Source organism: Rhinopithecus roxellana, chromosome 16 (assembly GCF_007565055.1).
Source record: "Rhinopithecus roxellana isolate Shanxi Qingling chromosome 16, ASM756505v1, whole genome shotgun sequence".
Taxonomy (NCBI): Eukaryota; Metazoa; Chordata; class Mammalia; order Primates; family Cercopithecidae; genus Rhinopithecus; species Rhinopithecus roxellana.
This window is the reverse complement of record NC_044564.1, coordinates 112,126,004-112,140,378: the sequence shown is the minus strand read 5'-3', so window position 1 is coordinate 112,140,378 and position 14,375 is coordinate 112,126,004. Positions and strand designations below refer to the sequence as shown.

Genomic DNA, 14,375 nt, shown 5'->3' with positions numbered 1-14,375 from the left:
CTGGTCAGAGAATGACTTTGACGAGATGAGAGAAGAAGGCTTCAGTCCATCAAACACTCAGAGCTAAAGGAGGAATTACGTACCCAGCGCAAAGAAACTAAAAATCTTGAAAACAGAGTGGAAGAATTGACAGCTAGACTAATTAATGCAGAGAAGGTCATAAACGAAATGACAGAGATGAAAACCATGACACGAGAAATACGTGACAAATGCACAAGCTTCAGTAACCGACTCGATCAACTGGAAGAAAGAGTATCAGCGATTGAGGATCAAATGAATGAAATGAAGCGAGAAGAGAAACCAAAAGAAAAAAGAAGAAAAAGAAATGAACAAAGCCTGCAAGAAGTATGGGATTATGTAAAAAGACCAAATCTACGTCTGATTGGGGTGCCTGAAAGTGAGGGGAAAAATGGAACCAAGTTGGAAAACACTCTTCAGGATATCATCCAGGAGAACTTCCCCAACCTAGTAGGGCAGGCCAACATTCAAATTCAGGAAATACAGAGAACGCCACAAAGATACTCCTCCAGAAGAGCAACTCCAAGACACATAATTGCCAGATTCACCAAAGTTGAAATGAAGGAAAAAATCTTAAGGGCAGCCAGAGAGAAAGGTCGGGTTACCCACAAAGGGAAGCCCATCAGACTAACAGCAGATCTCTCAGCAGAAACTCTACAAGCCAGAAGAGAGTGGGGGCCAATATTCAACGTTCTTAAAGAAAAGAATTTTCAACCCAGAATTTCATATCCAGCCAAACTAAGTTTCATAAGTGAAGGAGAAAGAAAATCCTTTACAGATAAGCAAATGCTTAGAGATTTCGTCACCACCAGGCCTGCCTTACAAGAGACCCTGAAGGAAGCCCTAAACATGGAAAGGAACAACCGGGACCTTCCATCGCAAAAACATGCCAAAATGTAAACACCATCAAGGCTAGGAAGAAACTGCATCAACTAACAAGCAAAATAACCAGTTAATATCATAATGGCAGGATCAAGTTCACACATAACAATATTAACCTTAAATGTTAATGGACTAAATGCTCCAATTAAAAGACACAGACTGGCAAACTGGATAAAGAGTCAAGACCCATCAGTCTGCTGTATTCAGGAGACCCATCTCACATGCAGAGACATACATAGGCTCAAAATAAAGGGATGGAGGAAGATCTACCAAGCAAATGGAGAACGAAAAAAAGCAGGGGTTGCAATCCTAGTCTCTGATAAAATAGACTTTAAACCATCAAAGATCAAAAGAGACAAAGAAGGCCATTACATAATGGTAAAGGGATCAATTCAACAGGAAGAGCTAACTCTCCTAAATATATATGCACCCAATACAGGAGCACCCAGATTCATAAAGCAAGTCCTTAGAGACTTACAAAGAGACTTAGACTCCCATACACTAATAATGGGAGACTTCAACACTCCCATCAACATTAGACAGATCAACGAGACAGAAAGTTAACAAGGATATCCAGGAATTGAACTCATCTCTGCACCAAGCAGACCTAATAGACATCTATAGAACTCTCCACCCCAAATCAACAGAATATACATTCTTCTCAGCACCACATTGCACTTATTCCAAAATTGACCACATAATTGGAAGTAAAGCACTCCTCAGCAAATGTAAAAGAATAGAAATTATAACAAACTGTCTCTCAGATCACAGTACAATCAAACTAGAACTCAGGACTAAGAAACTCCATCAAAACCGCTCAACTACATGGAAACTGAACAACCTGCTCCTGAATGACTACTGGGTACATAATGAAATGAAAGCAGAAATAAAGATGTTCTTTGAAACCAATGAGAACAAAGATACAACATACCAGAATCTCTGGGACACATTTAAAGCAGTGTGTAGAGGGAAATTTATAGCACTAAATGCCCACAAGAGAAAGCAGGAAAGATCTAAAATTGACACTCTAACATCACAATTAAAAGAACTAGAGAGGCAAGAGCAAACACATTCAAAAGCTAGCAGAAGGCAAGAAATAACTAAGATCAGAGCAGAACTGAAGGAGATACAGACACAAAAAACCCTCCAAAAAATCAATGAATCTAGGAGTTGGTTTTTTGAAAAGATCAACAAAATTGACAGACCGCTAGCAAGACTAATAAAGAAGAAAAGAGAGAGGAATCAAATAGACGCAATAAAAAAGGATAAAGGGGATATCACCATGGACCCCACAGAAATTCAAACTACCATCAGAGAATACTATAAACACCTCTATGCAAATCAACTAGAAAATCTAGAAGAAATGGATAATTTCCTGGACACTTACACTCTTCCAAGACTAAACCAGGAAGAAGTTGAATCCCTGAATAGACCAATAGCAGGCTCTGAAATTGAGGCAATTATTAATAGCCTATGCACCAAAAAAAGTCCAGGACCAGATGGATTCACAGCTGAATTCTACCAGATGTACAAGGAGGAGCTGGTACCATTCCTTCTGAAACTATTCCAATCAATAGAAAAAGAGGGAATCCTCCTGAACTCATTTTATGAGGCCAACATCATCCTGATACCAAAGCCTGGCAGAGACACAACAAAAAAAGAGAATTTTAGACCAATATCCCTGATGAACATCGATGCAAAAATCCTCAATAAAATAATGGCAAACCGGATTCAGCAGCACATCAAAAAGCTTATCCACCATGATCAAGTGGGCTTCATCCCTGGGATGCAAGGCTGGTTCAACATTCGCAAATCAATAAACGTAATCCAGCATATAAACAGAACCAAAGACAAAAACCATATGATTATCTCAATAGATGCAGAAAAGGCTTTTGACAAAATTCAACAGCCCTTCATGCTAAAAACGCTCAATAAATTCGGTATTGATGGAACGTATCTCAAAATAATAAGAGCTATTTATGACAAACCCACAGCCAATATCATACTGAATGGGCAAAAACTGGAAAAATTCCCTTTGAAAACTGGCACAAGACAGGGATGCCCTCTCTCACCACTCCTATTCAACATAGTGTTGGAAGTTCTGGCTAGGGCAATCAGGCAAGAGAAAGAAATCAAGGGTATTCAGTTAGGAAAAGAAGAAGTCAAATGGTCCCTGTTTGCAGATGACATGATTGTATATTTAGAAAACCCCGTTGTCTCAGCCCAAAATCTCCTTAAGCTGATAAGCAACTTCAGCAAAGTCTCAGGATACAAAATTAATGTGCAAAAATCACAAGCATTCTTATACACCAGTAACAGACAAACAGAGAGCCAAATCATGAATGAACTTCCATTCACAATTGCTTCAAAGAGAATAAAATACCTAGGAATCCAACTTACAAGGGATGTAAAGGACCTCTTCAAGGAGAACTACAAACCACTGCTCAGTGAAATCAAAGAGGACACAAACAAATGGAAGAACATACCATGCTCATGGATAGGAAGAATCAATATCGTGAAAATGGCCATACTGCCCAAGGTTATTTATAGATTCAATGCCATTCCCATCAAGCTACCAATGAGTTTCTTCACAGAATTGGAAAAAACTGCTTTAAAGTTCATATGGAACCAAAAAAGAGCCCGCATTGCCAAGACAATCCTAAGTCAAAACGACAAAGCCGGAGGTGTCACGCTACCTGACTTCAAACTATACTACAAGGCTACAGTAACCAAAACAGCATGGTACTGGTACGAAAACAGAGCTATAGACCAATGGAACAGAACAGAGTCCTCAGAAATAATACCACACATCTACAGCCATCTGATCTTTGACAAACCTGAGAGAAACAAGAAATGGGGAAAGGATTCCCTATTTAAAAAATGGTGCTGGGAAAATTGGCTAGCCATAAGTAGAAAGCTGAAACTGGATCCTTTCCTTACTCCTTATACGAAGATTAATTCAAGGTGGATTAGAGACTTAAATGTTAGACCTAATACCATAAAAACCCTAGAAGAAAATCTAGGTAATACCATTCAGGACATAGGCATGGGCAAGGACTTCATGTCTAAAACACCAAAAGCAACGGCAGCAAAAGCCATAATTGACAAATGGGATCTCATTAAACTAAAGAGCTTTTGCACAGCAAAAGAAACTACCATCAGAGTGAACAGGCAACCTACAGAATGGGAGAAAATTTTTGCAACCTACTCATCTGACAAAGGGCTAATATCCAGAATCTACAAAGAACTCAAACAAATATACGAGAAAAAAACAAACAACCCCATCAAAAAGTGGGGAAAGGATATGAACAGACATTTCTCAAAAGAAGATATTCATACAGCCAACAGACACATGAAAAAATGCTCATCATCACTGGCCATCAGAGAAATGCAAATCAAAACCACAATGAGATACCATCTCACACCAGTTAGAATGGCAATCATTAAGAAGTCAGGAAACAACAGGTGCTGGAGAGGATGTGGAGAAATAGGAACACTTTTACACTGTTGGTGGGATTGTAAACTAGTTCAACCATTATGGAAAACAGTATGGCAATTCCTCAAGGATCTAGAACTAGATGTACCATATGACCCAGCCATCCCACTACTGGGTATATACCCAAAGGATTATAAATTAGTCTACTACAAAGACACATGTACACGTATGTTTATTGCGGCACTATTCACAATAGCAAAGACTTGGAATCAACCCAAATGTCCATCTGTGACAGACTGGATTAAGAAAATGTGGCACATATACACCATGGAATACTATGCAGCCATAAAAAAGGATGAGTTTGCGTCCTTTGTAGGGACATGGATGCAGCTGGAAACCATCATTCTTAGCAAACTATCACAAGAAGAGAAAACCAAACACCGCATGTTCTCACTCATAGGTGGGAACTGAACAATGAGATCACTTGGACTCGGGAAGGGGAACATCACACACTGGGGTCTATCATGGGGAGGGGGGAGGGGGGAGGAGGGAGGGATTGCATTGGGGAGTTATACATGATATAAATGATGAATTGATGGGTGCTGACGAGTTGATGGGTGCAGCACACCAACATGGCATAAGTATACATATGTAACAAACCTGCACGTTATGCACATGTACCCTAGAACTTAAAGTATAATAAAAAAAAAAAAAAAAAAAAAAAAAAAAAAAAGTGGGCAAAGGATATGAACAGACAATTCTCAAAAGAAGACATTCATACAGCCAAAAGACACATGAAAAAATGCTCATCATCACTCGCCATCAGAGAAATGCAAATCAAAACCACAATGAGATACCATCTCACACCAGTTAGAATGGCAATCATTAAAAAGTCAGGAAACAACAGATGTTGGAGAGGATGTGGAGAAATGGGAACACTTTTACACTGTTGGTGGGATTGTAAACTAGTTCAACCATTATGGAAAACAGTATGGCAATTCCTCAAGGATCTAGAACTAGATGTACCATATGACCCAGCCATCCCACTACTGGGTATATACCCAAAGGATTATAAATTATTCTACTACAAAGACACATGCACACGTATGTTTATTGCGGCACTATTCACAATAGCAAAGACTTGGAATCAACCCAAATGTCCATCTGTGACAGACTGGATGAAGAAAATGTGGCACATATACACCATGGAATACTATGCAGCCACAAAAAAGGATGAGTTTGTGTCCTTTGTAGGGATATGGATGCAGCTGGAAACCATCATTCTTAGCAAACTATCACAAGAACAGAAAACCAAACACCGCATGTTCTCACTCATAGGTGGGAACTGAACAATGAGATCACTTGGACTCGGGAAGGGAAACATCACACACTGGGGCCTATCATGGGGAGGGGGGAGAGGGGAGGGATTGCATTGGGAGTTATACATGATATAAATGATGAATTGATGGGTGCTGACTAGTTGATGGGTGCAGCACACCAACATGGCACAAGTATACATATGTAACAAACCTGCATGTTATGCACATGTACCCTAGAACTTAAAGTATAATAAAAAAATAAAATAAAATAAAATAAAATAAAAAAAGAGTATCAGAAACTAAAGATTCAGTGCAAACCAAAGTGGTTAAAGTCTATACAATGACAATAAAAATCCATGATAGGTTTCTGTCTCAGATGTTGATGTTAGGTTATTCAGACAAAGTTAAATAGTGAAAAAAATTAAAATTTTGAAAAAAATATTTTAATAGATGTAACAAACTAAGAAAATCTCATTTACCCTTAGAGAATTTTCCAAACCCAGAAAATTTGAACTTTCCTTTGGATGGCCTTAGGGAGTCAGGAGATAAATCAAAACTTCATGCCCATAAGAGTCTAATAAGTAATATAATAAATTAAGGTATAGAGTCTAATAAGAGATATAATAAATTATGATCTAAAAGAACTGGATATCAGGGAGCTATCAGTGTGAACTACAAGTTAAATAGTCCACATAATGAAATACTGGCCATGTTATAATTATCTGGGATGCCCAAGGAGCTTCATACCTTGAGCTTAGCTGAAGGTGTTATGAGATTAGCAGTAACCTCTTGTCCCTGGCAGAAACAAGCAAAATTCTCTCTGGAGAAAAATACCTTCATCTAGACCTCAACATAGTTCCTGATATTTTTACTCAAAACAATGCACAGCAGATAATCAAAGATAACTAGGCACACAAGGAAACAACACAAAATGAACAAGAATCAGTGGAAAAACAGACGACAGAAACAGACCTACAGTGGCACCTCATCTCACTCAAATAAAAGCAAAGTTGTCTAAATGACCACACAGGCCTATAGGATCCACAATGCCTACCTCTCATTTCTTAATTCTTTGCTTACTCACCTCTAACCACATTGGTCTCCTTGCTGTTTTTCTAACATGTCATGTATACCATTATCTCAGACACTGTCTAGTTATCTTCCCCCAGTTATCTATGTAACTTCACCCTTCAGCTCCTTCAGATCTTTGTTCAAATGTCTTTGTCTGAATGAACCTTCACCGATCATTCTTTTAAAAATATAATCTTCCTCCTGAGGTCTAACTTTCTGTTTAAAATGTTTCTTAATTTAAATTTTTATGGATATATAATAGTTGTACATATTTATGGGGTACATGTGAAATTTTGATATATATATATATATATATATTTGAATATATATATTGTATAGGGTAATTGGGATATCCATCACCTAAATAATTTGTCATGTTTGTGCTAGGAACATTCCAATTCCACTCTTCTAGATATTTTGAAATACACAATAAATACTGTATTGTGCTATGTAGTTCAATATTGTGAACTATATATAGTTGTCCTACTGTGCTATTGCTATGGTTTGGATCCGTGTCCCCACCAAATCTCAAGTCAAATTGTAATTCGCAGTGTTGGAGTTGGGCCTGGCGTGGGGTGATTGGATCAGGGGGGCAGAAGTCTCATGAATGGGTTAGCACCATCCCCTCAGTGCTGTTCTCATGATAGTGAGTGAGTGAGTGAATTATTGTGAGATCTGGTTGTTTAAATGTGTGTAGCACCTCTCCTCTCCCTTCATCCTGCTCTGGCCATGTGAGATGTCTTGCTCCCACTTTGCTTTCTGCCATGATTGTAAGTTTCTTGAGGCCTCCCCAGAAGCAGAAGCCATTATGCTTCCTGAACACCTGCAGAAGCATGAGCCAATTAAACCTCTTTTCTTTATAAATTACCCAGTCTCAGATATTACTTTATCATGATGTGAGAACTGACTAATATAGCTACTAAGCACTCGATGTTATTCCTTCTAACTATTGGTATGTACCCATGAACCAACCCTTCTTTATCCCCCCTTCCCCACTACCCTTCCCAGACTCTGGTATCTATCATTCTACTCTCTATCTTCATGAGATCAGTTGTTTTAGCTCCCACATGTGAGAGAGAACATGAAATACTTGTCTTTCTGTGTCTGGCTTATTTCACTTAACATAATGTCCTGTGGTTCCATCCATGTTGTTGCAAATAACAGGATTTTATTCATCTTATGGATTAGTAATATTTCATTGTGTATATATACCACATTTTCTGTATACATTCATCCATTGATGGACACTTAGGTTGATTCTATATCTTGGTTATTGTGAATAGTGCCACAATAAAAATGGGAGTGGAGATACCTCTTAAGTATACTGATTTTCTTTCTTTTGACTGTATATCCAGTAGTGGGATTGCTGGATCATATGGCAACTCCATATTTAGCTTTTTGACTATCCTTCATAGTGACTGTAGTAATTTCCATTTCCACGAACAGTGTAGGAGAGTTCTAATTTCTCCTAAGGTTGAATTTTCTGTCTCCTTTTCCTGATTTATTTTTCTCCATAGCACTTGACACCATACACATACAACATGTATTTTCCTGTATTTCCCCATGAGAAGGTAAGCTCTTTGAGGGCAGATAACTTTGCCTGTTTTGTTTACTCCTGTATCCACAGGGCCTAGAATAGTGTTTGATGTTCAGAAGCTCAATATGTATTGGTAGAATGAATAAATAAATAAATGTATGTAGGTAAAGTGCTTGGAATAGGGCCTGGCTGAAAATAACTACTTAATATACATCAGTTATTATTACTACTATTAAAAATGAAGAAAAGAATGTTGAACTGACACAGATTCTAACTCCGGATTACTTTTCATCAAAGTAGCCTCTAGCAGGGAACTAATCTTTCAGTGATGAGTTTTATGAAATTATTTTACTTATATGGGAAGATATTATTACCACTTCCCATTTACACAAAGGCATAAAGAAAGAATTTGGTTTTCTAGTATTCCTCACAATACAAGGAAGGAAGCAAACTTTTGGAGTTTGATTTCTATGGCAATGGCTTCTAGAACAAAGATATTGGGAGGCTTTGAAAAGTGGTATAGATGAGACCAATGACAGAGATCTGGGTAACTACAAATATATGGTCTATCCTGCAGTTCACCACCAATGGGTCTTCCCCAGACAAGTCCCCACACACATGACACTCACAGCATTTCCGTTTTCAATCCAGGTGATGGTGGGGACAGGAATGCCTGTTGCTGTACAGTGCAGGGTCACAAAGGAGCCAAAGGTGACATTGTGGGATTCAGGAGCCCGCAGGATCCTGGCAAAAACTGTTAGGAAGACAGAAGTGGTGAGTGATGCTCCTGTAGGAAATGGTCAAGCTAGAGCGGTCTTTTAAAAATGCAAATTAGACCATGTTCCCCTGTGTCCAGTTCTTCAGTGTTTGCTCTGTTTTAAGGATAATACCATATGCCATGGCCGAGCCTCCAAGCCATTTATGTTATAACCCTACATTTCTCACCACTCAAGGACACACTGAGCTTGTTCTTAACATAGAAACTTGCCCTTGTTCTTCCTCTGCCTAGACCATTCATCCCCCAGATCCTCAAGTAGTAGGTTCCTTGAATCATTCAAGTCTCTGTTTAAGTGACATTTTCTCAGAAAGGTCCTTCTTAATCACCCAAAATCAAGTGTAATCCTCCCCCCATTCACTTTTCAGCAGCCTACATTATTGTCTTTACAGACCTTACAACTATCTGAAATTACCTTATTTATTTTTTACTTGTCTATAATTCCCCTTTCCCATTAAATTGTTTGAAGCCAAAAGCCTTGCCTTTTGTTGACTGCTGTATTGTTTCAGGCAGAGTTCCTGACCAGAGCAGGCACAGGATAGTATTTTATTGAATTAATCAAATAATTATACTTTACACCCTCAACTGTATCATAGTGGGAAGACAGACAAATTGTGTCAAACTTTTCAGATGACATATTGGGCAAAAAAAAAAAAAAAAAGAAAAAAAGAATATTTTAGATAAAATGTAGGCAGGAGACTGAGTAATTTCTATTCCTTTCTGACCCTGAATCCCCACTGATTAAGTAAGAGGAAGTTATTTTGATGTAGGAAGAAATTTTACCTTTAAAGCGTGGGATTGAGGTTCACAATGCATTGTAAATTGTGGGATACTTAGATTCACAGAATCATTAAACTTGGAAGAGACTCCAGAGATCAGCTAGATTCCTGCTCTTATCTTACAGATGTGGAAACAAAATCTTTTTAAATTTAAGTAAGTTGGTTTCCCAAGGTAACAAATAGATGAGTGAGAAACCTGGATTCAGGTCTTCTGACTTCAAATTCAGTGTTTGTTTAAACTATTATGGAATCTTTTGGATGGCCTATTATACTGTAAATATATTTTAAACTCCTAGTTTTTGATTTCTAGGACTTAGAGTATGAAGCCTCAATTAACACAATGCTTTGAAACTTAGTTCTAGTTAAATTGAAATTTGTGAAGATTGGATTCTAAACTAAAGTATGGGGAGACCACATGTGCTGGATAAGGAGATATGCAGGACAATGATAGAAGAGGTCCAAAGCAGTGTTTCAAGTTGGTCTGATTGTTAAATACCTCTTAAAAAGCATTGCATAATTTAAAGAGATTAAAGAACATTTGATTTGTTTGACAATTGAAGGCTTTTTGCAGATTTAAATTAATTTGACTTCCTATCTTTTGATATTGACATATTAAATATAGGAATGTGGGGCCCAAAATCCAGGAGAAAAGAAATGCAAGGAAGGTGCTATCTTCAAGGCAAAAAGATTATTAATAAAATAACAAAGAACGCTGTCAAATGTTTAAAATGAAGCTGAATCTGTCCCCCAAAACCAAAATTGAGGCTGACTTTAAGTAAATCCTGGGGTCTAATTAACAAGCTACAAAAATTAAAGGATTGAGGAACATTTCAAAGAACACTATGAAGATGCAATTCAATCAAACCCAGACATTTAACCGGGAAAATCATTAGCATCGGGGAATAAAAAAGGACGAGTGATGATCCATTATAGACTACAAGAGATGTAAGAGACATATTACCCAAATGCAATGTATGGCTCTGCTTGAATTCTTATTCTCCCAACTTAATCTAAATTCACACGTTGTAGACTCTTAACAAGTAACACTGACAGGCATCCTAGTGAGGATGCATCCGGGTACTCTTCTAATGTTTTCTGGTTACAATAATGGAGACATAGAGTCCACGTTCATCATTTGGCTAAAATAACTCTTGTAGGGGTTGGGGCTATGCTTGTGTTTCCTAAATTTTTTGAGTGTGGGACTACTGCATGACCATCTATGGATCCCATTGCCCCCGAGAATCTGAAACAAGCAGGATCTTTGAGAGATTTGGAAAATCTAGCACATTTCAATCTCACATGTGCTAGAAAACTGTTCTAGTAACATTGACTATACCCTTGAACTTTTTGAATCAAAAAGGCTTTTTGAATGAAAGCCTTCTGGCTGAAGATGAGCAGAATAAAAAATTGGAGAATAATGTAATTTCCATTATGTTTTACTGCTTTAATTTATAAAGCCAAGAGTTTTAATTTGGGGACTTTAAATTCTTCCTGGAAATATAGTAATCAGAAAGGTTTTATTTTGTCCTAATTTACAGCAGTTTTTTTTTTTTTTTTTTTTTTTTTTTTTTTTTTTTTTTTTTTTTGCTTTTGGCTGTTATTATATTATTTGGAATATCATTTGGGCTTATTGCAAAACCTCTGATTATCCACATTGCACAACACAAGTAAGCATAGTGTGGGATGGTAAATAAAATAGTCGATTCAACGTGACTTTGGAATTAATTTAACTAATGTACTATTCTGCCCTCCATTGGAACTTTTAGGGGGCTCCAGTGGGGCACAGGCGGGTACAGGAGTACTACTGACATTATAGGTAGCTTCGTGAATGTGAGACTGCCAATAAACTTCTCCCTGAAGGGGGCAGATATACTTTCGCTGACCATGGGCTTCAGTAAGTGCAGTGGGTTAGGTTAAGAGGGCAAAAAGGCCAGGAATTAAAGGGAAGCTGCTTTCTCCTGCACTCTCACATTCTCTAAACGATAACATAGAAACTCAACCCCCCGGCCGGGCGCAGTGGCTCACGCCTGTAATCCCAGCACTGTGGGAGGCCGAGACGGGCGGATCACAAGGTCAGGAGATCGAGACCATCCTGGCTAACACGGTGAAACCCCGTCTCTACTAAAAATGCAAAAAATTAGCCGGGCGTGGCGGCGAGCACTTGTAGTCCCAGCTGCTTGGGAGGCTGAGGCAGGAGAATGGCGGGAACCCGGGAGGCGGAGCTTGCAGTGAGCCGGGATCGCGCCACTGCACTCCAGCCTGGGCCACAGAGCGAGACTCCGTCTCAAAAAAAAAAAGAAAGAAAGAAAAGAAACTCAACCCCCTTATTTCAGTATTGAAAGTTAGTTTCCACCCTTCCTTCCAGTGTTCCTTCCTTCTCAAAGATAGCAGATGTCTTTTGGGTTTCTACTCAAATGTTTCCTTATCATAGTACTTTCTCATCCCCATTCCCCTTACCCTTGTTTATATTTTATCATAACACCACTATCTGAATCATTTGGTAATTACTGATTTATTTGTTTGCTTGTTTGTTTTTTGTCTGTCTCTCCAGCATCACAAAAGAGTAGGGTGGGGAGGAGGAGGATGAGGAAACAGAAGTTATGTTAGTCTAATTCTCACATGGAATAGAAATCTTTATTTTTCATTCCAGCCTTATCAGCAATAAAGCTGATATATTTTTACCCAACTCTATCTGACAATTGCATAACACTCAGATTTACCATTTTCAAATATGAAAGATAAAAAGGTGATGAGGGAAATTTTGACATGTTTTTCAAGCATCATAAACAATAAAGTCAGTTGCAATTAAAAATAAATGTCAGACTAAACTCCATGAATAATAATACACCTGCAATAACAAACTTGGGACATAGGTCAACAGTAAATCTCATTATTTCAATGGTAGTCACAAGCTGAAAATGCATTCTAGGTCATCAATTTAAAAAGTTATATGACATGTTTCTTGTTAAATAAAATGGGCATAGAATATCCCTATATTGTGTTTTATTTGCATAAAAGAATATAAAAGTGTTTTGCTACATAAACAAACCACTTAATAGAAGGAGCATTAAATTACTTAGTTGGAAAGCATTTATAACTGTTTTGATATGGATTTTTAAACAAAAAAGTCATCAAACCACTCTTTCCATACATAGTCTTATCCATAATTCTCCAATTCACTGTGAGCCCTAAGCCACTTGCTTTCCTGTGGGCAGGCAAGTGCATCTGCAACATGGAAAATAGACACAGGTAATATTTTTATCTCTGGGTTTTCTTTCATGGGATTTATTCATGAGTTTGGGGCTTTAATGTCTCTTGGGCAGACTTGCAGGCTAGCTGCAAGTGGAGAATCCTATATTCAAAATTGGGCTCAAGAAGCCAGCAATTCTAAAATCTTTTATAACATACCCACATTATATCCTCTCTCTCCTTATTTAAAAGCACTTTCAGATACATAATCAGTTTTATTATTGATTGTCATCTTCAGGAGTAATATATAGTAAAAAGATAAAGACATAATTCACTCCGAAGTTGCACTGGAGTGTAATAAAAAGCCCAAGGGACAGAGGATCCACATTAAGTCCTGAAATAAATGAGTGGTTTGGCTGGAGATGAACTGCCTCTCTTTTCTTGGTAAGGGAGCAGTGCCAGAGGAATACTTAAGTCTCTTATCAATTTCTATTTCTGAGAAGTTATTTCAAAGGACACAATGAGCTCCCATGGATTTTCTTTTCCCTTGCTCTTTTGTTATTTTCTAGCTTCCTTTGAAAAGGGTTTTTAGGTTACGTGATTCAAACCAACAATAACTGATAGAAATAAATTAAGAAAAAAAATCACACAGGACCAGGCAAAATGCTTTTTTACTTGCATTTAGTTGTAAGCAACCCAGTATTTAAAAATAAGAAAACATTATCTGTACTTTATATGAGATACTAAGATAAGGAGGTATAAGGAGGTACTGTTTTAAACAATACCAGTTTAAGATTAATTCCTACAGACAACTCTATTACATGAGAACTCACGAATTTCATCCCCCAAATATCAAATTATAGGTTAGAAGAGCACAAAGTTTGGGGCTTAATCAGAATGCAAGGTACTTTTTTTTTTTTTTTTTAAACAGAAAACAGAAACTGTTGACAGAAAGCTGTTAGAAAAAAGTAGAATTTTTCCCAAATTTAATTTCCAGCTATTTTCCTCTAATCATACTCCACTACATATATATGTCTCTGTGCAATTAAAATAACTTAATTTTTATTGATTTGGAGCAATTGCATAATACTCCTGATCTTGTTGAAATCATCACAGTAAAAACCAAATTGGCACCTTGACATCCTAACATTTATCCAAAAACTGTAAAGCCCCCTACTCCCCTCAAAAAGTCTTTTAGTCAAAGGGTAGCTTTCTTTTCCAGTCTATGTGGGATTTATACTCTCATGCTAATTTATTTCATTTCATTTTGTTTGTTTTTCCAGAGACACCAAATTTAAACATTTCTTTTAACTCGATCTTAAGAAATGCAAATGGTCAGTAAGCATATTATATAATAAAGACGCCTATC

General features: G+C 37.5%; 1 protein-coding gene across 3 annotated transcripts in view; it reads right to left on the bottom strand.

The window, feature by feature from the left end:
• The window catches only part of MUSK (muscle associated receptor tyrosine kinase), a 133,655-nt gene that overhangs the window by 58,335 nt on the left and 60,945 nt on the right, over positions 1-14,375 (bottom strand). For all 3 annotated transcript variants that reach the window (XM_010365567.2, XM_010365566.2, XM_010365568.2), the window contains one exon: positions 8,893-9,017. In XM_010365567.2, coding sequence (XP_010363869.1) covers positions 8,893-9,017 — 125 coding nt within the window. The remainder of the gene's footprint in view (positions 1-8,892; positions 9,018-14,375) is intronic.